Source organism: Eulemur rufifrons, chromosome 19, assembly GCF_041146395.1.
Source record: "Eulemur rufifrons isolate Redbay chromosome 19, OSU_ERuf_1, whole genome shotgun sequence".
NCBI lineage: Eukaryota > Metazoa > Chordata > Mammalia > Primates > Lemuridae > Eulemur > Eulemur rufifrons.
The window spans coordinates 80,142,333-80,170,283 of NC_091001.1; the positions used below are offsets into that span (position 1 = coordinate 80,142,333).

At 47.0% G+C, this 27,951-nt stretch overlaps 1 protein-coding gene across 2 annotated transcripts in view; it reads right to left on the minus strand.

Moving 5' to 3' along the window:
• The window catches only part of EPAS1 (endothelial PAS domain protein 1), an 88,199-nt gene extending 73,592 nt beyond the window's left edge, over nt 1-14,607 (minus strand). For both annotated transcript variants that reach the window (XM_069495098.1, XM_069495097.1), the window contains exon 1: nt 14,328-14,607. In XM_069495098.1, the coding sequence (XP_069351199.1) occupies nt 14,328-14,353 (26 nt within the window). In that variant the 5' untranslated portion in view covers nt 14,354-14,607. The remainder of the gene's footprint in view (nt 1-14,327) is intronic.
• Nucleotides 14,608-27,951: the final 13,344 nt, after the last annotated feature.

Here is a 27,951-nt window from a genome sequence, read left to right on the forward strand (position 1 = left end):
AGACCTTATCAAATCCTCGAGGGGACAAAGGCTTTACCAACAGAACGACAACATGGGGATGAGCATCACTGCTATTTCAGGTGTGGCCGTCCTATTCCAGCTCCCACTCTGCACACTGGGAGACTCACACATGGCATTAAATACCTTGAGGGGTGGTATGGTCCAAAAAGAAATATACACCAGAGTGATTTGGCACATTCACAGATGACTGATGTCCTAAGGGCTATGGAGGGGCTCTGAGGTCAACATTGTGCAGGATGACCACGGCCCCTCCAGCCACCCCTTGGTGCTCACACTAGAGCACCTGGGTGGAGGGAGAGTGGGGGTTCCCTGAGCAGCTCCTCATGTCCCAAAAGAGGCATGCACTGCTCCTGCAGCCCCAAGGCAGCCAAAGATTCCACCACGGCATGACTCAGGGAAGCCTGTCCCTAAACTTCCCAGCACCAGCCCAGGCCTGGTCTTCATCTCCTGTCTGTTAACAGAGCCCCAGATTCGGCTCCGGAGGGAGCCGGCTCACCAGCCCCGGCCTGCACACCCTGTTTATTCCTGCCTCCTCATTTTATTCATGCTGCTCACCTCAACTGGAACACCCCATACCCATCTGCCTACCCAAGTTCTACCTAATCTTCAAGACCTAGATTTTAATGCCCCTCCATTAAACCTCCCTCTAATCTACGCTAATCACTTCTCTTTCTAACCAACCCCAACATACAAGATCTATTTACCTTTATTCACTCTCAATTACTGTCCACAGTGGGCTCAATATTGTCTCTGAGCTAGTTTTGACTTCCTAAAAAGATGGAAACATCATAAAGACAGGGCTGGGACACCCATTAACATAAAACATCTTACACTGTTTTGAACAAATCATTCTAGCAGACTGAGTGCAGGGTCCATCTAATGCCTCTTTGTAACCTCACTGTATAGTACAGATCCTGAATTTGGTAGGTAATCTACAAACATTTATACACAGTGATGATGCCACAAACCTCACTAGTGCATGGTGCATATCCAATAAGTATAGGTTACGTTGTTCTGAGCAAAGGTGTCCGCCTGTGCTTCCAGTCCTCCATACTAAGCTCCCAAAGTTCCTGACACAGATAGAATTACTCAATCTACAAATAATCGCCGAGCACCTAAACAGACCTCTGTTCTCAATGCTGTGGGAAGAAAGAACAGAATAAGACGACTGGGTCCCTGCTCTCGAAGGACTTACCATCTAAGTGGTGATCAGGGACAGATACACACACACACACACACACACACTCACTCACTCAAAAGCAAGTTGTAAAAGCATCATACAAATAATGACATACAGACTGAAGACCATATAAACACAGGGGTAACCAATGTGCAGCTATTCAGGGAAGGCTTCCCAGGGAAGATGATCTCTGAACTGAGAGCCGGTCCCCTCGTGTACAACTTCTCCACTTGGCTTTTTAACCTTGGGATTAAGCTGGAGTGTTTCTGTTTGGTTGGTACTTGCCTTAGTGTATAGGGCATTCTTGCAGAGAAGTGCTGACATAGTACTAGCCTGATGTTTGCATTGATGTAAAGTTACGTATTAACAAGACCTGCCTGTGATCCTCCCAATTTTTTCTTTTCCTTTCTTTTTAAAGAGAAATGAGTAAAGGGCTCAAATCCACATGAAAAGATAAAGCAGAGCGCAAGGAGCAGGCTTTCCAAGGGATATCAACAAAGCAATACTATGACATTTCCAAAAAACTAAGCATGATTTCAGGGCCCCCAAAATGCAAGGTATTACAAGACACATCAAAAAATTAGACATCCCTGCCCTTCGGCAACATGCTATATTGTTAGAAAGGCAAGAACAAATAAAATGTCATTAGATAAAAAGGAAATATAATCAGGATCTTTGGCAAACATAACTGAAAGCTCGTAACACATGGAGGGGGAGGTGCCAGTGTGAGAATTATTATACTATGGAAGGTTCTGTGTAAGCTATGGAGCTTGGGCTCAAGCTATCTGAGTAGGAAGAGAGGGAACAGGGATGGGAATGAGCACTGCAACACTGCCTCTGGGGCAGAGGGAGGAGGTCTGTATGTTAGGAACTCAGGAGCACACTGAATGGTGGGGAAGGGGCAGAGAGCAGAGGTGAGGTCCCTCGTTGACAGCGAGGTGAACCCCCACTGCCATGAAGGCTGCCTTGGGAAGAAAATTAGGCCAAGGACCCATGTCTTCATTCAGGCTCTCAGTGTCTGGCTAAGTCTTGGAGATCCTGAAGAGAAACACCCAAATCCACGAAAGATACCCATTTACCACTCTGCAGACTTTCTGTGCACCCAGGACAGGGCAATCCTGTCAAGGAGGCCTAAAATAGGGGCAGGATGGGCAACATGGAAAACTCTACTGAGGGTCTGGGAAAGCCACTGTGGGAGCTGGGATGTCTCCCAGTCAGTCAGACAGCAGGGAAATGCATGGGGGCACCGATTTCCACGGAATGCCAGGAGACTCGGCGGGGGGGGGAAAGGGGCACATGGTGGCCTAGCCACACAGACCAGAATCTGCCCTGAATTCCTGACCACTAGACAGGGCCTCCCCAAAAGGGAGGGGCATGTCAGCTGAGCAAGATAAGCAGAGTGGAGGCAAGAAAGCCAAAAGGCCAGAGAAGAGCCTTGGCTCCCATGCCCCACCCATCATTAATACCCTTAAGTCCTGGGCATAGAATAAAAGACAGATTCCTGTTGCACTCGATATGGTTACATTTATAGAAGCTCCCTTGTCACCAGCAAAATGTGACCTTCATACTTTCCTTATCTTAATATCTGGGTAAACATTTGTTGTGCAAGCACACAAATAAAGGTTCTAAAGGTGAAATGTGGTGTGTCCGGTAACACCATGCTGCTCCAAACCCAGGCACCAGAAAGCCCTCTTGGCTCTGCAGATGCCTTCCCTCTGCCTTTACCCTAGGGCACCAAAATTAGCTTCGTCAACCTCAGCCAGTGCTGGAGTAAATGCTGCCATTCCAAAATAGCATCTGAGAACTCTTGGAAACACAGGAGAAAAATACAAGGGTATAGTGGCTTACAGAAACCTACTGAGAAGGCAATTCCACTGGAGTCCTTTTTTAACTAAATATACAGGAAATGAGTGTTATGAGGACTTACCCTGGGAATCTTTTATAAGGTGAATGATACTCTTCTAGCTCACTGAATCCCCGCATTTGGCATATGTTATATATCCTGATTTACTCTATTAAGCACAATTGTTTTCGCTCACAAAAATATCATCGGGGTAATATGTTCATAAAAGAACATTTATCAAATGACCTGTGCTTTGACCCAAAATTTTACTTTCCTAACTTTCCAGAGTCCTATTTATTTCTAGAACACCCTCTAAAATCACAGTTTGTCCCATTTCCCCATACATTTGATAGTCCATAAGTGATTTTTAAAATTTTGTCTTGAAATTCAGAAGAAAGGATTCTCAAACAGCCCCTCCATAAGCATAATTTTGTGTTGTTTCTACGTGGAATTCATAAACAAAGCCAAGTAACTGATTTTTTTCTGTGTGCTTAAAGGCATTCTTTCCTGCAACTGTGTATGACGTATTTTTCCAGGACAATCTTTCTCCATACTCCAAAGTGCTTTGGCAACAGGAAGTCGTAAAGGAGGCCTGTAAATATTTGCTGTAATTACTCATTTAGTAATGAGAAGAGTCGACATGGAAGTTGGAGTCACCCCTCTATGCTCGTGGCTCATTACCTGCAACAAGGGCCCGAGGTAGTACACAGGGGTCCAGCCCTACCGCCACACCTGGGTCCACTGCAGACGGTGTGGTTTGCTTCTTTCAGCAGCTCCATTTCCCAAATATCAAATGAGGAAAATGTGTTGCTCTTCTTTCTCCCTGCCTCCTACCCGGAGGCAATCAGAACAAATCTCACACAAAGTGGTGACAGTATGAAAGTGTATTATCAAGAGTAAAATATGTGTTTGTTAATACTATATTAATACCATATCAAGGGACAGAGAGACAAACACCATCTGGCTAGCCACACAGCACAATGATTTAAATGATTATTAGCAAAAAAATAACCACATACTTTTTTTTTTTTTTTTAAAGAGAGAGTCTTGCTCTGTCACCCAGGCTGGAGTGCAGTGGCATAATCATAGCTCACTGCAGCCTCAAACTCCTGGGCTCAAGCAATCCTCCTGCTTCAGCCTCCCAAATAGTGGGAACTACAGGCCTGACCTAGTACCTCAGCTAATTTTTCTTCTTCTTCTTTTTTTTTTTTTTTTTAGAGATGGGGTCTTGCTATGTTGCCCAGGCTGGTCTTGAACTCCTAGGCTTAAGCAATCCTCCCTCCCATGTCGCTGGTAATCATATACTTTAATTGATATATTTTAAAGGATTTATAAAATGTTTCTGAACTTTCTCAGACTGAGCCCAGGTGTCCTCTTATTCATAGCAAACTACTGACTCCGTGCAGTCATAGGCTAACATCAGGGCACCATGGACTAAAAATGAGACCAAAAAACACAACTAAAACTTTTACAGAGTTGATTAACTTCTAAGAATACTATTGGGCCATACCCTCAGCATCTGGGACAGCCAACATGGCAGTGGGGGATTAAACTCCAGCATCACAACCATGGGTATAACATAATGGATCCATTTTCCTGCCCAGGTGTTTGATTGCACAGCCTAACCAAATAAAATCACTAATCTGTTATGATTCCTAGCACTTACCTCTTAGGTTTGATTTTTTTTGTTGGAGGGCTCCATTGGAGAAGGAGTATTCAGGAAGTCACTGAGAGTATATAAGAGACTCCTAACAACCCACTTTCGTGGCTTTGTAGAATTGAGAAAATGCCAGATGGGTACATGGCAAATAAATACATTTTTTAAATGAGGTCATTTACCTTTTTGACAAGCCACCTTTCTGAAATATTTTTCCACATGAGAAAAGGATCTACTTCTCAGAGTCACTATCTGGCATAGAAATTACTTGTAATTTTAAAACTGAAGAATCTTTCCAAGTTAAGGGGGAGGGAAATGTGCCTCCTGGGAGCATGGGAAGCTTCTGGTGGTGACACCAGGTAATAAGAGTTTTGCTGACGTACAAGAGGCCCCTGTAAACAGCCTAAGGCAGTTAAGCAAACCAGTATTTCTTGAGAAATTAAAAAAAACAAAGCCACTTAGAAATAGATAACATTCTTGTCCATTCCACACCTGTCTCTTCAGCTCCAGGGATCTCAAAGGGCGTCTCCGCTCTTCTTGACTTTGTGCTTTCAGATCAATTCTGTGGCTTCCAACAGCGAGATCAGACAACTGGCACCAAATTATGCCCAACCTCTGCTTGAAAATCACAGATGCTGTTAGTGGCACGTACCCACGGATGGTCCCCACACAGACTGTCACGTGCAACTGCCGACATGGCTTGCTTCTCTCTCTGTTATGACATGCGTCAGTGTGATCTGTTTCACATCACTGGGAAAACTCGAGAAGCCCTCCAGGTTCACAGTGTGGAGGCCAATGGTGTGATGACTGAAGGCTCAGGGCTCATGAGAGAAAGGGTTCTATGAAAATGCAACATATTATTATTGCAACAATCATAGCTATTCTTTATCCCCCCATCCATTCCTTCCTGTGCTTGCAATTTCAAAGGATCAAAAGAGCTAGAGGAAGTCCTGTGCATCTTGATTTGTAGATGGTTCTTCAGAAGCCACAGAGGAAAAGCTTCTAACAGGTTCTCCTGCACAATGGAATCCAAAGGCTGAAGGAATTATTGAAGTCTTGCCACCAGCAAAAGGTGGGAGGTGAAAAGCTTTGAACTTCTTGGGGTAGCCGAGAACCACCTCCTGTCAGAGTTGCAGAAAACCCACAAAAAAAAATAAGAAATTTCAGGAGTTCTAAGTCCACCCTTCAGATCTTTAATCCCTATCTGCTTGTGAGGTTTGATACAAGTGATGAGTCATAAAAGAGAAAAGTAATTATGATAATTATAAATGTAACAAAAGCAGTTATCATTTACAGAGTACTTACACGAGTCAGTCATGGTATTAAACACTTCATAGCTATCTTAGGTAAGGTAAGGAGGTATGAACACCGATCGGGAGATCAGACTCTGGAGACACCTGACCCACGTCGAATCCCAGCTCTGCCCAGGCTACCAAATGACCCTGGGCAGTTAACCTTTCTATACTTCAGTTTTCCCATCAGTGAAGTGGGAATAATAACAAGGCTCATCTCACAAGGTTGTTATGAGGATTAAAAGAATTTATCCATGTAAAGTTCTGAGAACAGTGCTGGCAAATAAGACTAAGTGTTCAGTTTTTTATTGTATTCTACTGCATATAGGATTTCTATTAAGGACATATACATTCTTGGAACAGGGAGGGCCTCTAAATAACTATTTGAGGATGATGGAAAATGTGAGGATAAATTTATTTTCACAGCCATTTTTTAGAAGCATTAACAAAATGAATCACATCAGTCTTAACCCCGTGCAGGGCACTCGGCTCCCCCTCCGTCCAAGACTGAGGGCAGACGTTAGGTGGACAGGCTGCCAGGGACAAAAAAGGTTACACTGCACTGTAGAATCTCTACCAGATGCACACACCACCTTCCTCTGCCCTAAGACAGGTAAAGACACTGGCAGTGCAACGTACTGGGACCTGAACAGAAAGATCCCAAAACATACATATGACAGTCACCAAATCAGACATCCAAGAGCAAGGGCTTGCCTTTTCCAGATCACAGAACCTTTGAAAGGCTATTGCGACCTGAACAGATTTCCTTCAGAAAAAGATGCTTATATACATAATACCTTGCACACAATTTCAGACGTTTCTACATCCCCTGAACCCCGTTCACAAAGCCTAGTTAAGAAGCCCCCTCTCCCCCTTCGTGGCCTTTCTGGAGTCACAGCTGTCTCCACTGTTACCCTCAGTGGAACAGACACCTCTGGCCTATTGTACATGGAGTCCTACCAGATTCCCCCTCCACTCCCCTCACCCAAAGCAAGTGTGTAGTAAAGAACAAACATTCAGTCTAGGGGGCCTTTCTGTCTGTGGCGTGGAAGTGCACGATAGGGACCCTCCGTGTTTTCTTCCCTCTCATTACTCCAACACTGACTCCCCCATCTGACCTTCTCTCAGAGCCAGTCTGTACCCTGCTGGTCAGCACCTGCCCCATTTGGTTCCAAGGACACTATGAGCCAACTTCTCCATCCTCAAATATACACAATACTCTTAAATAATTGTGTATGCTTGAGTATGTGGTTACTACGTGAAATGCTCCTCAGAGCTTCTTATCTTTAGCTTCAAAATATTTGATTCCTACAAAAAAAGTCACATGCAAGCTGCCAGCTACGCATATTTTCAGTTAACTTCCTGTGTCTCTGTTTTTCCCCCCAGTCTAAGTAATTTGACAACAAGGACTATGTGCCCTATTTCTTAGTCTTCTCTTCAGCATTTTAGCTAGATTAGGAGGTGTTCAGCACAAGTTTACTGTCTCATGGATTTATATGCTGGTATGAATATCAGAGCTGGTTTCCATCATGAGAATAGGCAGTCTGGTCCTGGGGGAGGGGGGTGGGAGTAAAGGGCTCTGGGCCCTGGGAGCAAACATTGCTAACTTAACAATAGTAGTAAAAGCTAGACCTGCTATGAACCACCAGTGGCAGTCAGTACGGAAAGCCACCAGTGAAGGAAAGATTCATTTGGCTTCAGAAGGGAAGATTCATTTGGCTAAAATGAAAAGGGAAACTAGCATGTTGGTATAGGACAGAACTAGGGAAAATACAAAAAGCAAATACTACAAGATAGAACAAACTTCCTGAAAAGTAGAAAAGCCTAAATCTTGAAATAATTAATGACAGCAAGTATTTTCAAGTGTATTGGGCTAAAATTCTGGAGCACTGATAATTATCTAATTGATTCTTTCTATTTCTAAACACTTTACACAATAAATTCCTAGAAAGTTGAGAATCACCCTACACACACACAAACACACACACAGATCTACATTCTAAGTAAATTAAACTGTTAAAGTCTCATAGTTTCCACTCCTAGTAAAAATGCCAACTTACACACTGCAAGAATGAACAATCTAGGATGGGGTGGGGAACCTATGGCCTTAAGGCCACATGTGGCCTTCTAGGTCCTTAAGTGCAGCTTTTTGACTGAATCCAAATTTTACAAAACAAATCCTTTTATTTTCATTAATAGATTTTTGTTCATCTTTTAATTTTTATTTTTAAAATGATTGTATTTAAAACACCAAAGAGTAAAATAATTTCCAATGAATAATCCTCCCAGATTGACAGGCACACTTAGAACATTAGTAAGCTATGAGTGCTAAATTGACGGCTGCTACACTCATGATTTACTTCTAACTTCCCCCACCTGACTGGCGCCACTACACACCAGGCTGGTTGGTGAGAGTTTACAGGGCTGGAGTACACCAGTCTGTTATCAGCTTTTGACAACAGTTCACTGTATTTCTGTTTGAAGTGGAATTTGTGAATAGTTGCACAGCTTTAACAGTAGTTTTTAAGCCTGTCTGCTTAATTCTCATCATGTCAAAGAAGACCAAGAAAATGCTGAAGAAAATAGATTTTTTAATGAGGACTGGGAATTGAAATATTATCTTTTTTCTGCCAAAGATAAGATGATTTGCTTGCTCTGTGATATTGCAATAACAACATTAAACAAATTCAACGCTCATCAGTATTGTAACACTCATAAGGACCACAAATATTTTAAATTAGAGAGAGAGGTACAAAAGGTTGTATTGCAGAAATTGAAAGATGAAAAGCAAAAGCAAAGACAATGCTTTCAAGCAGCAATAAGACCTGGAAATAATGCCACTGAAGCAACTTATAAAGTAGCTTATATACTCAGGAAAAAAGGGAAGCCATTCAGTGATGTATAATTGTGAAAGAATGCACTGTCGATGTTGTAGGATGCTTAGACCCTGATAACATTTCAAAGTATAAACAACTGCCTCTTTCAAGGAGAACCATAATTGATCAGCAACATGAATTAGCCTTCAACTTAATAGAACAACTTCATGCAATACTTCAAAAGGAAAATACATATTATTCAATTGCTTTGGATGAATCAACTGATACTACTGACTCAGCACAGGTTTTGTACTTCATTCTGGTCATAATAGAAGATTTTCTTTGCTACAAAGAGTAACTCACTTTGGGCACTCTCGTGAACAGAACACAGTGAGTAGATATCTTCAACAACTTTTGAGATAAATGCCATGAAGTTGGACTTAATTTGGTAAATTTAGTGAGCATATGTACCAATGGTACACCTGCCATGACAAGAAAACATGAAGGTTTTATTGTACAGATAAAAAAAAGGATTAACAGATCCAGATGCTCATTTCTTTTCACTGTGTCTTGCATTAACAAAATCTCTATGCTAAAGCTACTATTTTAAGTAACACTTTCCAACAAGTTATAAGTATTGTTAACTATATTCCTGCAAATGCAACACAGCATTATCAGTTTCCTAACATGCTAAAGTTGAAAGAGGAGGTATTCAGTGTGAATGTCCCATATCATTCTAAAGTAAGTTGGCTATTCACAGTGACAGGTGTTAGCCAAAATTTTCTCTGCAAGAACAGATAGTTAAATTTTATGAAGAATAGAATCAGCAATGTGAATTATTAAAAGAAAATTTCTGCAGGAATGCAGCATTTCTGTGTGACATGTCAAATCAAAATGACTTGGATATTTCTTTGCAAAGTAAAACTAAGTCTATATATGATATGTGGCAAAAAAAAAAAAACCAAGCATTTCAAAAAAGCTATTTTTTTCCAAAACATTTTTTCTTCAAAAAGAAATTTTGGATGAATATCTTCCCCACTTAGCAAAGGTCATTGATGAGCAAGATGATATATGCTAATCATCTGAAGAATACACAGCTGTTATAGACCTATTAATTAGAGGATACAATGAAAGGTAACAAGGTTCACTGATTTTGAGAATCATGACATCACACTCAAATTAGCATTTCAGCCTCACCTAGGTGGTATCACCACGGCACCTAAAGAACTACAGATGGAATTGATTGAACTCTCAGCAGGTGACATTTTAAAGTCATTGTTTGATGCTAAGAAAGATCAGATTGAAATATGAAAACTGCAGAATACCCATGCCTTTGGCAACATGCCCCCAAAAGGCTTTCTTGTTTTTCAACCACTTACTGCTGTGAATCTACATGCTCCTACCTAACCCAAGTCAAGACGCCCTTAAGGTCACAAATGACTGACACCCATTACAGAGGATCAGCTGAAACTGCGGACCTCCATGTTGCAACCAAATATCCAAATGCTTTCCAACAAAAAGCAGACACAACAAAGTCATTAAAAGGTTAGTTAACTTTAAAATTAACAAATAGTTTTCAAGTTTTGAAATTATTAAGTACTTAGTAGTTAGATTTTTACAAAATATTGTACATTTTTAAGCATATCTAATTGAAGTTTCTTGAATGGGGCCTTATTTAATTACTGCTAAATTAATGCAGCCTTTCAACATGAAAAGGTTCCCCACCCCTGGTCTAGGAGCTGCTTGAATGTTCTCTACTTCACAAAACAATCTGCTACATTCGGGAGCAGTCCTTGGTTTTGCTTAATGAGTTCGACCTATGTAAGTACATTTTCTTTTCTAACTGAAATAAAGGGAGAGCACAACGACGGTGAATTCATACTTCCCAAAGTTTACAGACACTGGGACCAGCACCAACTCTGCTTCCTTTCTGTGCAAAAAGCAAAGAGAATCACTCCTGCTGCAGCCTGAAGGCTTTTACAATTATCTAGAAAAGCAAATCTCCTTTCTATCAGGTTCAGTGGTTTGGGGGGTGTGGTGAGGGAGGGTGCTCTAATCCTTTGGAAATCATCCTGTCTAGAGGCATTTCAGGGCTGGGACTACTCTTTTGTGAATAGCAAAATACATACTTAATGAAAGTAATAAACCAGGGTTCTGATTCTTACCAACACTGGAGAAGTTATTTAATCTCTCTGGGCCTCAGTTTTCTTATCCAGAAAGAGAAAAATTTGACTAGATGGTTTCCATGATCTCTTATAAAATAATTCTAGGTTCCCCTTAAACAACACTGAAAAATCTGAAGCCACAGCATTCTTTTGAACTTCATGAAACCTGTATGAATTAATATTTAAATATCTGAACCAATAATGTGTTATATCAATTCTGCATTATTCTGTGTTTCTGGTAATGCAACAGAAACATATCAAGTGTTGAATATTTATTAAACAATGCTTAAATTGAGAAAACCCATCTAGCAATATTTTTCCCTTCAGAGTTGAAAAATGATGGAATTTGATTTGATTTTAGCAAAGGAACAGCTAAGTCCAGCTGTCAGGGGTAGGGTGAGGTAACCTGCAAACTTCTGCTCCAGATGTCTCCAATTGCCGTTCCACAGCTCACCCTGCACTAAGCAATACTAGATAAGCATTCCTGGAAGGTGCTTGGGACTGGACTTTGAGCCCTGATTATCTAGGACCTAATTTACATTTACATGACCCATTCTCCAATCCTCACACATCTAAGAACTTCCACACTCTTTTCTCTCCCAGAGAAAGGACTCAGAAATTGTTTTATCAGGAGGTAAGTCACTCACTTTCTAGCTCCTCCTAGAATCAGGAACCCTGGCTGGTTATCGAGCCTTCCACTTCACTCCTGACAGATGGGTGAATAAAAAGATGAGTGAAAGTACAGTACCCTCACCAAGCCTCAGCTCTGACATCTTTGATGTCATTGCAAATGCCCACTGCCACCAAAATTGGTACCTTCTATCCAGACCAGCCAACCAGCCAAAGTTTAGAAAGCAAACTCTTTATTATTGAACACTAACATATCCATCCGCACACGAATGTTTTGGGACAAAATAATCTGCCCATTTCTTGAGGGGCTATTGTTATTATAGAAGGAACACTGAAAATATTCTGTGCATTTTACATTTTGGGGAAGAAATAGCTCAGCCTGAAACAAAGAAACGCAAACATTTAAGAACTACCCGGGAGGCATAATCATTGAGGGAGAGCTCCCTTGGTGTCAAGCGCTCTTGAGAGGTACTCAGGAAAACTACAGCCGGCCACTTACATGACAACGCCAACTTTCACTGTATTGGTTCGCATATTTCAATTACATCTTGGTCCCTAAAGAATCCCCCTGCAAACATAGCCAGGCGTAAAAAAAACGAATCTCAAAAGAATTAGTCCAACAGGAATTGGACAGCCTCACCGGACTGTGGATGGTGAGGGCCACGCTGTTTGTTCTGCCATTCTGCTACACAAAAATCCAGGCAGGTCGCAGAGGGCGGACACGCTGGCGCGGTCAGCAGCCAGGTGCCCCAGCTCACACAGTGGCCTCCTAGGCGTTTCGCAGGCAGTCCCCGCAGTGGTCCTTAAAGCGGCCAGTCTCGCCAATAATCTGGGGTCTAATTAGGCAACTTTCTTCCCGCTCCCACTCCGACTCTCTCTCTCCGTCAGCCCGCTAATGAAGGAGGTACTGTAGCCAGGTGTGTCGCAATCATTTTTTCCCTGTTCCCAAGTTTCTCGCGACGATTAATATACAGCGCAAAACTGCACAGAACTGGCGCTGAGGCGCGCAGGTGACGCTGACATTTCACACATTTGTCAAGATTACCATCAGGCCCCACCTTGATGATTGCGACATTCGCTGATCTGATCGGCATCACAGTTGTAAAATGTGCTGTTTAAGTTCCCTTGCCATCTCCGGAGCAGAGAGCGCTGGCAGAGGGGCTGTCTATAAATTTGTTTTTGTGATTGTTTCATCAATATTTTTGTCATCATGATTGGTTTTACAAAATGCACTGGAATCGTAAAGTCTTCCTTGCTTCGCTGCCCTCAAAAGACAGGACCCCAAGGCCGCTCCGAGAGCCCCGGGAACCGCCAGCGCAGTCTCAGGGCTCCCTCACTTGTCCCAGGCCTGGGGGCGCGATCTCGAGCCGGGGGACTGCGCCGGAGAGAGGGAACGGGGCCCAATCCCTTCCCCTAGTGATCCCTCAGTGAAGGGCCTGGGCGCCTGGCCAGAACGGGCGCGATTCGCTCCCGTTTATCAAATCCTTATCGGTGCCCGGAGGTGGGAACCGGAGGACACACGGTTTCTGGCTCTGGTCCCGCAGTGGCAGTCAGCACAGGAGCAAATCAACCCAGGCACTGAGCCCTCCGGGCCAGTCACCCCCTCCCTTCGCGGTTCGCTCCTCCTCATCCCCGCACCACCTCACCGCCGCCCCGCCACGGGTCTCCAGACGCATGTTCGATTCCAGTCCCCAGCAGGCTAGACCTGACAATCCGCCGCCAAGTGCGGCGATGGAAGCTCCAGCCCACTGGGACAGCACGAATGGAGAGCGGAGGAGCGAGGGGCCAGGCGGCAAGCCGCACACTTTTGCGCAAGGTGAGGCCGTACCCACGTCTGGCGGCCGTGCTGTAAGCTCCCACCCTAGCTCAGAGAGAGCCCGGACTGGGAGCGGCCGGGAGGGGGCGGGAGGGCAGCGAGAGTTGGCCGGAGTTGCCTCTCACCCAGTGCCGGGCGGCTCGCGAGGGCAGGCAGGCAGACAGTGGCTGCCCTTCTCTGTCCTCTTAGGAGAAAGACACCCGGACCTGCCAGGGGAGCCCAGTGTCGCCATCCTCTCCCTGAACACCAAGACACCTGCCCCCGCAGGGCAATCCAGGTCACTACCCACTCTCTGGCGGAGCCAAGGCGCAGGGTGAGGGAAGGGGGTTCTACAAGCTTCGGTGGGGTGTGGAGCCCGGGAGCGGGGCCCACTGCCGGGTCCGGCAACTCCGCGGGGGGGCGCGTACCTGCGTCGCGCTCCTCCTCCAGCCCCTGGCCGGTTTGGGGCTCGGTGCGGGCATAGGAGAGCATTTGGAAAAACCCGGGGGATCCAGAGTTAAAGATAAGAGTGGATGCTGCCCCAGCATGAGAGACCTGAAAAAGTCGAGGCCATCAGCCGAGAAACCTTTCAAGCGCTGGCCACAGTTGTCTAGTACAAGGGCTGGGAGATTTTGAAAGGCACCGCTGGAGCACCTCCGACCTCCAGGGCCAGGTCCCTCGGCCTCTTGGCCTCGTTGCGCGCGCGGATTCTCCACTCCTTTGAGCCACAGAACTCTCCACTGCGAAGCCGAAGCTCCGCGTCCCAAGACGGGGCACCTGCTCTTTCCCTCAAAACCCTCCAAATTGATCCTCGGGCCTCGAAGACCTCCCCACACTCCTCTCCCAATCGCTCTCAGTTGCGCCAGCCCCGCGCAGCCCGGGCCATTGCTACAAACCAGCTCCCTCATTTGCTCGGACGCCTGCTTACCTTTTCTTCTCCTTGTCAGCTGTCATTGTCGCTGTGGCCCTTTGAAAAGCCGAGCACCTGGGCTCCCCGGCGGCGGGTGGTGGCTGCAGCCGCTTCCTTCGCTTTGGCCCTCGTCCGCTCCCCGCGGTTCGGGCGGGTGTTAAAGGTCCTAGTGCTCGCAGGTCCCGAGCGCCCCGCACAGTCAGGTGGAAGTTTGCGGGCGGCTGGCTAGGTGCGGGGGAGGGGGGCGAAGAAAGGTGACTGGGAGGAACCTGCGTGCGGAGGCGGGGTCGGGGAAAGGAGTGGGTGGAGGTTGTCAGACGCGAAAAGAGGACAGCGAGAAGGGAACCGAAGTTCCTTTTTCCCTCGAAAAGGAGTCACTTTTCTGGGTTTTCAAAAAAAGAAGTGGTTCGAATGACCGGAGTTGGAAGGAGTCCGAGGCCGGGCGGGAGAGGCTGCTGAGATGACCATACAGTCTCAGGACACTGCCGAGGATTGTACGGCCGCCTCAGGATCGCTGGGGCGGGAGGGCGGCGGGCGCCGGAGCTGTGCGGCGGGCCGCTCCCGAAAGTAAGGCTCCCGCGGCTGCCAGCCCACTTTAAAAACTCCGGCGGCCGGCGCAGGGGAGGGCGCGAGGGGCGCGGGCGCGGGGGGCGGGGGCGGGCGCGCGCCGGGAGGCCCCGCCCGCGCCGCGCCGCGCCGCGCGCCCGGGCAGCCCACTGCCTCCCGGCCAATGGCGAGGCGCGGCCGCAGCCTCTGCCCTGACCCCGGCCCGCCTCCTGCCCTGCGCTCCGCTCCGCAGCGGCCCGCCCGCGCGCCCCGCCTCCTGCCTCCGCAGTTCCAGGAGTTGTTTATGAGGTCGCCGGGGTGGCGGGTAGCCGGGTGGGCCCCCATGCTGCGGAGGTGCAGCTTGTGCGGGGCTAGGCAGCAGCGAGGAGCGGGGCTCCGCGAGTGCGCCACAGCGCGGGTGTCCTCCCACCCACGCCGTGCCCTTGGGACGAGGACAGACCCCGAGCGCCAAGCGTCCCGCGCTGGCTGGGCCTCACAGAGACACTACCATGCTGCCCTCCCGCCTCCCTTGCCACGCGCGTGGCCCCTCGGGCGGGGTGGGGATAATTACGAGAACCCCAGCCGCCGCGTTCCGGGCCCAGGCGTTGCGCCCCTTTTGGCGGACTTTGCTGTCTGGGAGGAGAGGCAGGGAGACCTGCGGGTCTGGCCTGGAAGAAACAGTGCACTTATACTGAGCTAGGGCTGTGCCTGCTCTTCCCTTCCTTCAACCAGCACACCTGTTGCTTGCAGGCTTGTGCTGGGCGGTTTAGTTTTGGCGGGATGCGGGAGAGGAGGGCCTTCGGGCCATCTGGCCTGCCGCCCCCTGCTCTCAACACCCCGCCACCACCGCGCGGGTCCGGGCGTGTTCAGAGTTGGAGAGATCAGAATGGCTCCCCAGTGTGATCGTGAGGTGACAGCAGCGTGTCCGCAAGTCACTGCATCTCGGGCCTCCCCTCCGCGACTCCGGGGTTCGATTGAAGTCCTAGGAATGTGATGGCTACAAGTGTCGGGAGACTGTAGATTTAAGGGCTCACGCAGGCAGTTAGAACTTAGGGATTCTTCAGCTGCTCTTTAAACGCTGCTTCGACCCGCGCTGGCCCTGGTGCACCTCTGCCCCGTGCCGAGCTCTGCCATTCCCTACCTACGCAGAAACATCTCAGGAAGGGACTTGGGAGGCCCTTCGGCTTCACAGGTGTGAGTTGAAAAGAAAGCAAGAGCAAGAGAACTGGTGCGCCCTGGAACCGGAAGCCGTGCTGCACCTCTCCCTTTAGCCTCTTGCCACATTTCCTATTAGAATAATCTATTAATACATAAACCGATCGTGGGGGGAGGGTAGGTTTGTTTCAGTGCCATATTACACAATGAACCCGTATTTCCCCCCTTGTATGCAGGAAGAGGGGTGGGAATACTTTTCAGGAGCCTTGGGAAGGCAGAAGGGGAAAAATCCAAGGTGAACTGGGAATTAGACACATTTTCTCATTTTCCTAGCTCAGAAAATTTCTCATTTTCTGAGCTTTATACAGACTTCGAAATCAAACATCATGCCTGACAGTCAATGAATTCAAACGAAGATTGCAAATCTCTCTCTAAGGAGCTATTTCTTGGGGCTGGTGGTTTCGGGAATGGGATGATTTTGTACTGGGTTTCTCCAACCAGCCAATTCTAGTGGACACATTTAATTATCTAGTGAGGAATTCAAATTGGTAGACAGTTCTCCCTTAATCTGCCATAAACTTATTTCCCTCACTTGTGACTGGAGTAGGGGAAGCCACGTTGGTGGCTTCCAGGTCCCCAAAGTCGTTTGCCACAAGAGCTTCTGAGTCCTGGGCTGTGCTTGGCAGGTCACAAAGCAACACCTGCAACCCATAGAGAACATTTCAGCAGGATTAAGTTTATGAAATTAGCTTTTTCGATTTTTTTTTTTTAAAGAGGAAAGGTAAAAAGTCACTCAAGAGCACATCAGTTGTATTAATTAATAAAGCTCCTTCCCCAGGGCCAACCTCCCTGTTTTCCTAATTGGGATTTTGCCCTATAAGTGAAAGGTCCCCAAGCTAAAATAAACAACTGGACGGATTTTGTGGAAATCCCAGACTTTGAAGAGTCTGAGATTTTGGCAGTATTTGAGATTCACCAAAAGTCCTATATAATTCCCGAAAGGACTGGGCCCAGCCTTGCTTAGAGTGGAGCTGGGTGGCCCAACGACCTCTTAAGATTTCTTGCAGGATTCAGTTCAACAACCTTTGCAGGAAGGAGCTAAGAGTGTAAACCAGATGCAGGCTTGTGGCTAGAGTGCCTATTTTACTTTTTAGAGCTCATGGAGGACTAAAGGGGAAAAACTTTTTGAAAGGTGATGGTGGGAGTGGGGGTGAGGGAGCTGGATCCCAGGGTTTAGAGGGGTGTCTCTAGAGACATTGATGTTTTGGCCACAGGGGGCAGCAGAGGACACCCGTAAGCAAAGTTCCCCAGCTGTTTAAAATGGGAACAAACTGCCTACCTCCCAGCAAATCTCCCCACCTGTCTCCCAACTCTGGATTGGACAGCTTGGAGACAAAGGTTATGGTACCAGGGGAACAACTACTTGTTTTCACAAGGGATGAGCCTGGGTCTCTTGCTTCCTCTCTTCTTTGTAGAGTGCACCCTTGGGAGGACAGGGTAGAGATAAGGAGTTTACTTACAAAATTGGTATCAAGCAGACACTTGGGATGTAGTGGGCTGGTGGGAGAAAGATGGTCCTATCAGTGGTCCTATCAAAGTAATAGTATGGTCCAGGATGTGGTTGGAAATTAAGTTGGAATGGATGGGATCTCACAGGGGAAGAGGTCTTGCAAGGCTGGACTCTCCCATTAGCACTTTACAACTTCCAGTGCATTGTCACATACTGGGGCTGGGACCAGGAAAGGCAAGAGAGGCCCCTAGGGCTCAAACTCTAAAGACCACTCTTAGGGTTGTGCCAGTACACCAGTCCCTGTCCTGCTACATGTGTGATCTCACGTAATACCCATCTGCCCCTTGTCTGGCCATTTAGCTGGTTTAGGAGTGGGGAGCATGGGAGGTAGAAAGGAAGGACAAGCTGGCAGAGGCCACAGTTCCTCCTCTATGAGAAGCTTTGGCTGAGTCATTCCTTCCCTCACACTTGCATGTTACTCCATCCAAATGAAACTAACCCCTTTTGTGACTTCAAGAAAAAAGTCTATCCTTACACTCCCCGTCACTGAACTCCAGGACCAGAAAACCATGCCCCCTGTGTTTGGCTTCAGGCCAATGCCATGAGATATTGCTCACAGACATATGCTGTATCTACTGTTAAACGTTGTGACTTTTGACCCCACAAATCCAGAATTTGTCATCTTTCAAAAAGAGTTCAGTGATTTTTTTTTTTTTTTTGAGGAAAGAACCAAACTTTTTTTCTACTTGAATTCCTAAGTGCTTACTGATAAGAAGGATGCAGTTTTAAAGACCCCCTTATCCCTCCCATCTGGGTTACCAATGACTTAGAGTCTAATGTCTCCATTACTAGGTCTAGGGATAAGGTTTTTGCCCATGAAAGGTCTTGTGTGTTTGTCACACTGTCATCTAAACAATCGTGAAGGAGTCATTGGTCCAGGGCCACTATGCACTGCCTCGGGGAAAGCATAAGGTTTCAGTCTAGTGGAAGCACTCATGGTTTCCTTCCCTCCAGGAGGACACAGTCCATTTGATCACACTCCATTTACAATGTGTATTCATAATCACTTCAGAAATCAACACGCATCTGTTAATGTGGTAATGATTCCCTTTTTCTCTTCCAAACTATTTTTAAATTAGCAAATATATACAATTAATAGACTCTTAAAATTTTTAAATATGAAAACCTAGAGCAAAATCATATAGTCTAAATAATAGGTGTGCTAAGAATTTGGTGGCAGTGGGCGGGAGGGTAGAGAGTGAGTGAACAAGCAGAAAAATCTGGAGTCTTAGCCACGTCTACTGCTAGGACCCAGAGAAGCCTCGCCTGGACTGGCCCAGCTGCCAGGCTGATGGGTGTGACCTCTGAGGTGGCAAAATAACACCCATGTGGGAGGCATGGCCGATAAGAAGGACGTGCCAGCCCCACCTTAGGAGAAGGCATGAGCAGAAATGAAGGTGCTCTGTCACTAAAAATGATGACGTTGGGCCCCAAGCATCCAAGCTGCCCTGAAGCCTGGATAACCGAGAGTGGCACAGAGTGGGAGGTCAGAGACACCCTCCTCATCCTGTGGTGTGGCTTTGGCCTGTAGCAGGGTTTTAAAATGGGACTCTCCACCTCAAATTCAACTGAGATCCCAAGACAATAGGTGCCAACTATCCTCACTTCCAAAGTGCACAACATAAGAAAGAGATCCTTGAAAATGGCTTTGCATGCCTTCTCCAGCCACTGTACACCTAAAGGGAGTGCCGGGAGGGATGGGTGTAAAGAGGACTAGAAGCTGGAGTTCTAAGATATAGTTGTCAGCACTGTGGACAGTCCGCCTCCCCATACCAAGGAGAAAAGGAGGATGCTCCTTGCTCCTCTCTTTCTGTCCAGTGACTGGGGCTTACAGGAGGCCATGTGGAGAGCTTGATACCTGCCCCTGGGGCTTGAGGGACACAGGAGACTGCCTGCCAGTGAGAGGCTGGCTGAAGTGGCCCATTGCAGGGGGCTGCATGTGGAGATTACTCCCTCTCGCCTACATCATGGCAATGCAGCATGTGGCAGGTTGGGTTTCTGGAAGATGAGAGAGGTTTATTAGGGAGTGTTCTTGGGATAGCAGCTGGGGGAGGAAAGGGGAGGAAACAGGATTGGAGAGTTAGCGGAACACCCCCCATCTGAAGCTGAGATGACCTTTCAGAGTTGTCCCAAGGCAGAGTGAAGCAACTTTTCTGCCCCTGCACTGATCTGTCACTGGTGCTGGCTGGCTGGCTTTGGGGAAGGACTGTGATCTTGGGCAACAGCTCCTGGGGAAATACGTCCTCCATTCCTGAGGGAGGATCTGGGCAGTGATCACAGGGTCCAGTACAGTATATGACATCCAGGGACCAAATGTGGAACCCACAGAGGAATAACCACCTGGGGCTTTTCAGGGAATCCTGTTCATGTGAGCTTCTTCAAGGAGACCTTGGTGGAAAATTGTGGAGGTGCCACTGGAGGCAGAGGCTGAGGGAGCACCATAAGTGGCCAGCTGAAGGAGAGGCCCTTCTGGAGCCACGAGGGATGCAGTAGCAGGAAACTGAGGGGGGTACATGCAAAGACCCCACAAAGATACCAAACAGAGAAAGACCTGCCATGGCCAGGGAAGATCAAAGAGAAATTGCACCCATGCAAGAAAGGAAGAAAGGAAAGGAAGAAAGGAAGCAAAAAAAGGAAGAAACGGGGGAGGGGAAAGGAGAGAGGGAGGGAAGAAAGGCCTTTCCTACTCCTTACTTTCTCTCCCCTAGGAGGGGCTAAGGCAGGGTAGTTTGGGGCTAGGGGTAGAGGTGCTGGGGGGGAAATGTCGGCATCCTCAAAGCCTAGCAGGGAACCTGGCATAATACAGGCACTCAATAAATAATATAAAAAGAATGCAGAAAATGTGTGCCCCTTTATGATTTCCAGTGGCTGTATAAGGGCTTTCTGTATCTGCATCATTCTGGGGACGGAAGGTGTTGGTGTCACAGGGGAGAGGTACAGGGCAACACCTAAAGCACACTCTGACACATCCCCCCATGCACTTGCATGCACACGCACATACACTCATGTACCTCCCCAGGTACCAAGGCAAGAAATAGGTTCGCACACAAACTTCACTGTAAACTTTTCATTTCTCTTGAGTACATACCTCTGTCTTTGCCCTTTGAAGAAAACCAGGGATGCAATGCTGAGAATGTGCCTGTAAATACTTAAGACTTTAAACTCTGAGGATTTCCTCCTGGTCTCATCAGAGGGTTGTAGTGTGTGGTGCATGAATCCTGAGGTTGCAAGGCCAGCTGTGCCCACTGTTGCAGTGATCTGCCCGGTGGAAGGAAGATGAGACACACACATTTCAAAATCTTTAGATAATGAGTCTCAGCATGCCCTTTCTTAATTGTTAATTTTATTTCATAGCAGATTAGCTCTCCTAATTATTTTTATCTTAAGCTAAATTAAAATGTATCCTGATCAGACAGTAATTTATGATGGAGAGATGCCTTCTGGCCTAAAAACATGCCAGTGGTAAGGCTTTAAGTAGATGACTCCAAGACAGAGAGCCCAAAGTGAAGTTCATATGCCTGAGGTTTTAAAGAATAATTAAGGCCCTAATTACAGGAGTACTGGAAAGACAATCCCAAGCTATTATAACTTTACCTGTTAAGAGTACATAGGAAGCTCATTTTATAAGTAATAAAATGATCATGTTTACACAATGCAGATTTCTTGAAGCATCATCCCCTTCGACTGCATGCCTTCTGATCTTTGTGGAGTTAATTAATTCATCCATTCATTCTATTCTTCAGCTTATTGAGCGTCTACTCCATATACATGGATGTGGTTGAAACTCAGCTGAGGGGCCGGGCGCTGTGGCTCACGCCTGTAATCCTAGCACTCTGGGAGGCCGAGGTGGGCGGATCGTTTGAGCTCAGGAGTTCGAGACCAGCCTGAGCAAGAGTGAGACCCCCATCTCTACTAAAAATAGAAAGAAATTATATGGACAGCTAAAAATATATATAGAAAAAATTAGCCGGGCATGGTGGTGCATGCCTGTAGTCCCAGCTACTTGGGAGGCAGAGGCAGGAGGATTGCTTGAGCCCGGGAGTTTGAGGTTGCTGTGAGCTAGGCTGACGCCACGGCACTCACTCTAGCCTGGGCAACAGAGTGAGACTCTGTCTCAAAAAAAAAAAAAAAAAAAAAAGAAACTCAGCTGAGAAAGATGAAGGACACCTGGCTCTCCCCTCCACAGCTCTCCCTCTACTGTCGGAGACAGACTTCTAAACAGATAAAGTACCACACCTCGAAAGTGAAAACCCTGTTTTTCTGGGTGCTCAGAATGGGAAACCACTCTGTCTTGGGATGGGAATGGGAGGGAAGAGAACTTAGGGAGGTCTTCCAGAAAAGGTGACATTTTGGCTGGATCATGCAGGGTGACCAGGAGTTTCCTAGTCAGAGCAGGGGAAGAAGAGCATTCTGGGCTGAGACTAGGAACTGAGTCTTCTTTTAAAACTCTCAAAGCAAAAGACAGGCCATAAAGAAGTGACTCAAAAGACCCTTTGTGGATGTTTGGTTATTATTGTCCATCCTAGATCATCAGCTGTGACTGACTTTGTACAGTACTTAAAACACCTGAGCTGGTGTCTGACAGGGCATCTGAGGATGGCAGGAACACCTGTGCTGGAGATGAGTGGGCTGTGATCCTCATCTTTTAGCCATGACATTCCAGCTTTCCCACCTTGGATTTGTCCCCAGTAATTAAGTGGCCATCATAGCAGTAATGCCCAAAGCACAGCAGTGAGTATTTCTCTGCAACCTGTGGGGGCATCTATGGAACCGAGCGTGAATGTTCTTGACCTGTGTGGCTCTTGGCTCAGGTTACCAGGTACCTTCTTCAAATTCTTCACAAGAAAAGTTTATCTTTCTTGTTCAACCCAATTTTTTACAAAATCTTAATATTCTCTTTACACTGAAATCTTGCACAATAGGCATTAGCATCAGAGCAACATTCTTGTGAGTTCTAGAATCTTCTAGAGTAACTCTCTCTAAGCAAAGAGTCAATTATTGCAGCCCTGAGGTTGGAGGGGACACCAGTTGGTATGAGTGGCCCTGGAAGTGTAGATGGGTGGCTGTGGAGGTAATGGCACCTTGGGGATGTTAAATAGGGTCAAAGGCAAATCAAACTTCCCCCCATAGCCCAACTTGGGAGTTATTCTTAGGCATAAACAACACAAGAAAGGCCCCAAGAGCTGGGACAAGTGGTCCCAGGGGGAGTCCTTGGGCCCTGCAAGTTTCTACTAAATTCCTCACCTGGGCACTGCCCCCACCTGCTCTCTGTGCTCATCCCTTCTCTTCTTTCTCTCCTCTCTTTTTCTTCCTTTCCCTTTCTGCATTCCTCTTGCCCAGTGAATATGTCTTTTTTCCCCCTAGAAGTTTCTACTGAGTTCAAAGGTTTCAATGACCAGACTTGTCACAACCATGGCAATCACAGAGATAAGAAGACCATTTCCATTACTTTCTTCGGACAGCAGAATTAATGAGGCTCCTCTCCACAGGCCTGGCTGGACTGTTTTAGAGATGCTGGAGGGAAAGATGAGTGGCTTTAGGTCACCCAGGCCAGTACCAAGAACCCAACACTGTGCTGGGTCTTGGGGGTGGCGCTGTTGCGGACGGACGTGGGGACAAGAATGCTAGACAGGTGTGGCAGAGAGAGCTCCAGAGACGACGTTAGGAACAAACAATGAGATCCCATTTCCTATTTGTTCCTACATTTATTTTTCTGCAAATTAAAGGACACTTATCTTCTTCATACAGCAGAGAAGTAAATGAGACATGGGACAAGAAAAGTCTAAAGCCCAGTACAAATATAAGGGCCTGAACTGAACTGGTTGAGGGTGAGCTGGGATAGACCTGGAATAGGAGGCAATTTAACAGTTGCTCCTTCCTCCTTTGGGCCTAAGGAGGAAGGAGAGGGTGCATAAGAGGGTGCTGCAGAGCCTGCTGGGGGTGGAGGTGAGCGGTGGGCAGAGTGTGCCTTAGAGTCTGCAGCCTGGAGCCCAGGTTCAGGTCTCCATCTACCTGACCAACCTCTCTGAGTCCCAGCTTCCCCATCTGCAAGATGAGAATTCTAAAATTTTCAACTCACAGACTTAGGGGCAAAATCAAATGCAATACTGAGCCCCAAATCACCTTATAAAATTTAATACAAAGGTGGTTATTAACATCCTATCATTAATATCATGGTGTTTCTTTTACCATGATGGATTTCCAAAGGGAGAGCATTCACAAGATCAAATAGTCTCAGAAGGAACTGAAAAAACTAAATCTTGCCCACTAAGATAATACAGATCCAGTACATTTTAAAACTGAGTTTTTATTTAAATAATTTAAAATCAGTTTGCATTAACATTCCGAAGCATTTCTACAGATTCAGAAAGCCCCCTCTCCCTGGTGTGTGTGCCCTGGCTGAGTTGGAGGCTGTTCAGCTGAACTCCCTCCCTGCTCCCTGAGCAGATGGGCGGGAGCATGGTAAGCTTCTGGTTATGTTTCTAAAATAGTGTTGAGAGAGAAAGAGAGGCAGGCAGGGAGGGCTCACCTGACAGGAAGGGCAGGTTTTCCTGCCCTCCCTCCCCACCTGCCCCACCCTAGTCACCTGGTCACCTCAGAGGAGCTGTCAGCCCAGCCCCACAGTTAGAGGGTGCTGCACTGCCCTGGCCCCACAGTCTTTCCATGAGGCTCTGTCCTTCCCCCTGATTTCCCCTTTTCTCCGCCATCCTCCCTGCACATAGAAAGAAACCCCTTCACCTAGCCCAGTTCCTCCATCCAGGCCCTGGGCCGGCTCAGGTGCTCATTCCGCCACTAGCCAGAAGCTGGCAGTGCTGAGAGGATGACTCTAGAGGGGAGGATGGGGGGCCACCTGGACAAGCCTGATGAGTGGGTGCAGGCTGTGCTTAGCCCTCCCAGGGGCACTGGCCTGGCCTTCTCCTACGCTCCAGAGGGACCCAGCACCCTGAGCCCCAGGCCCCAGGAAGGGAAGTGGTCAGGCTGTCTGGCTTCCCCTTCTTCCACCAGCCTCCCTGCATCCCTTGACTCCGCCTGCCCTCAGCCCCTGGTCACTGCTCCTCTATGGGGCACAGACATGGCTCATGGCTGCGTGTTGCTCGTGAACCATTCTTCGGGATGCGTGCGTACTTCCTGCCTGCCCCCATCCTCTCACACAGCCCTCAGTGCACATTTGCTAACTGACTGAGCACTTGTCTTCTGCTGGATTGAAACAGAGAGGTGTGACAAGTGCTTTAGGACTGTACGCTTGCGGACAGTAAAGAGAGCACAAGGTCTTGGAACCAGTCTGACCTGGGCCGACTCCCAGCTCTGTAGTGCATCTTACAGCCTTGGCCAAATCCATTAACTTTTCTTAGTATCAGTCTCCTCATCTGTAAAATGGGGAGACAGTTACCTTCTTCAGAACATACTGTGCAGATTAAGTGATCTCTAACGTATATTCAATGTTCAGGCACAAAATTCACCCACAGCACCTCTCAAGGTAGATGTGTGGATGGGGTCTGGCTTCTTGCATTTTTTTGTTGTTGTTTGGTTGGTTGTTTTTGCTTTGTGCACGTGTGTGTTTAAGCAAAATGCCCTATCATTGAGATCTGGCCTGCAGGGCCAGGGCTGGACACAGATAACATATTGCTGGAGGGACACTAAACCCTTCCTTGATGTGTCACAGGCTTTAGTTCTTTTTATTTCTCACTGAGGACAGCAGTGGGTCCCTCAGCAACATCAACAACCCACAATTAACACGTGGTGCCCTCCTCAGGAGTTTCTGCTGACCCCACATCTCCTGATTGCATAGGAGATGTGAGCGACTCAGCTGTGGGGCCGGGCTTGAAGCTGGTCTCCACACCCAGATGTCCCTCCCATGCCTTGCATAGGGGCTGCCTCAGCGGAGGGGAAGCCACAGGGAATGACTCTCACTCTCTCAGTGGGGCTTGTGGTGATCAGTGACACCCAGTTAAAAGATGTCTGATCAGGCCCTTGGAGCACTCCTGGCCTGGAACAAGGAGGAAGGATCTGGCTGGCACTGGGGTTATCCAGTTGAGTTTGGCTTCATTAACCACATGAGCTAAGCAGCCACTGTGCAAGAGACATCTTAGAAGCCACAGCACTCGTGGAGGAAATTAACTCAAATTATTATCACACAGATCCCACTTAGTAAATTGCATTTAGCAAGTGTCCTGTATACTGAGGAGGAGGAAAGATCACCACAGCCTTTGCTTCTCTATAGCCCTTTGTTCTTTAAAAGTAACTTTTTAAACAGTGTGTTAGGGATTCCCGCCTTGTCTCTCTGACGTAAATAGTAGATGTTACTATTGGCATTTAAGACAGATAACCCTACAGATAGATTACAGAGAGAGACTAAGTGACTCTCCAAGATCACAGGGCATGTTGAGGGATCCAGGGCTCCTATCTCTCAGTCCTTTGTGTGTTTTGTTTGGTTTTCTCTTGTAACTGCCACAGGCTATTCTCTACACATCAGACAGAGTCATCTTTTAAGCCTCAAAGGAGACCATGTCATTCCTGCTCACACCCTCCAGTGGCCTCCTGGGAGAGACAGAGCACAATCTGGACAGCTGACCGAGCTGGGCCGCGGCACCTGCATGCCGCCCTTCTTCCCCACGGGCTCTCCGCAGCCTGCCTCCTCCTCCTCAGCCCAGGGTCTTCCCATCCTCCAGGTCACTGTGTCCCATTGCCTGTTTCTGCTGTCTGCTATCATTCGTTTACATGTGTGTTTCCTGTCTCCCACCCACAGATCAACAGCTCCATGGGGTCAGGGACTTTGCTTTGTTCATGCTGCATCCCTAGTCTCTACAATAGTACCTGGCACATAGAAAGTAATCGATAAAGGTTTTTTGAATGAATGGATGTTGCACTGCATTGATAAAAGAAAGCAAAAAAGGCCAGGGAGAGAGAGGAAAAGGAGGATGGGGAACGAGTGAATAGGTGCTGTGAGAGACTGCGCCAGCTCTGCTGGATCAGCCCCGCCCCACCCAATCCGACGGTCACTCCCACCCTACAGATCTGCTCAACAAACCAAACCTGCAGTGATTCCAGAGTGGACTTTGACTCCAGATGGGGCTTTATTCCTAGGCCTGACTGCTAAAACTAACACCTTCTCTAACTTTATCCCTGCCCGTAAGCACCGCCCTTAACTTGGTATTCTAGCCTCAGTGGCAAACCAAACCCATATGCATGATCCCCTCTACTCCATGGGCTCGTCCTAGACCCAGACCCAGGGAGCCAGTGGGCCCTCCCCTTATCCCCGCCCTGCCATAGGTCGTCTTAACCAACTCTGCCTTAGTTCCCTTAGTGGAAAGCGATAAGGGGTGTGGACTAAAATCAGGCACTCTGAATGCTGGAAAAAACCTCAGAGATCATCTGTTTTCTTTACTTTTTTTGGATAATATTATAAATTAATATATGCTATCATTGAGTTTTTATTTGGCTCTTTGTTCCCTTTTCTTGCCCTCTTTTAGATCAATCAAGTATTAGTATTCCATTTTACCTCCTCTATTTATTTTTTAGTTAAACCTCTTTGTTTTATTTTCTAAGCGTTTGTTTGAGGGATTACAATATGCCCCCCTAACTTATCATGTAGTCTACCTGGAATTCACATGTAAGAATTAAACCAGGATAATTCCCTTTGTTCTACTGTCATCATTTATCTTAGTCCCGAGTATGTTATAAGCCCCACTATTGTTGTTGTTGTTGCTTTAGATTATTGTATTTTCAAGAAATCAAGAGCTGAAAAGATTATTCTTTTATTTTTTTTTTTTTTTTTGAGACAGAGTCTCACTCTGTTGCCCAGGCTAGAGTGAGTGCCGTGGCGTCAGCCTAGCTCACAGCAACCTCAAACTCCTGAGCTCAAGCGATCCTGTCTCAGCCTCCTGAGTAGCTAGGACTACAGGCATGCGCCACCATGCCCGGCTAATTTTTTCTATATATATTTTTAGCTGTCCATATAATTTCTTTCTATTTTTAGTAGAGGTGGGGTCTCGCTCTTGCTCAGGCTGGTCTCGAACTCCTGAGCTCAAATGATCCGCCCACCTCGGCCTCCCAGAGTGCTAGGATTACAGGCGTGAGCCACCGCGCCCGGCCTTGATTATTCTTTTAAAGTTACCCCTATACTTGCAATTTCTTCATTCTTTTCTGTAGATCAAGTTTCTGTTTTGTATTATTTCCCTTCAACCCACAGAACTTCACAATTCTCTTCCCCCTCCGTGGACACTCTAGCCTCTCTACCCTTCCATTCCTGTTCCACAAAGGCTCCAAAATCTGCAAGTTTCAATCCATTTCCCATAGTGTAGTTAGCTGCCAAGATAAATTTTTAGGCATTTCCAAACTCCCTAAATACAGGTCCAGATGGAGCCATGAGAG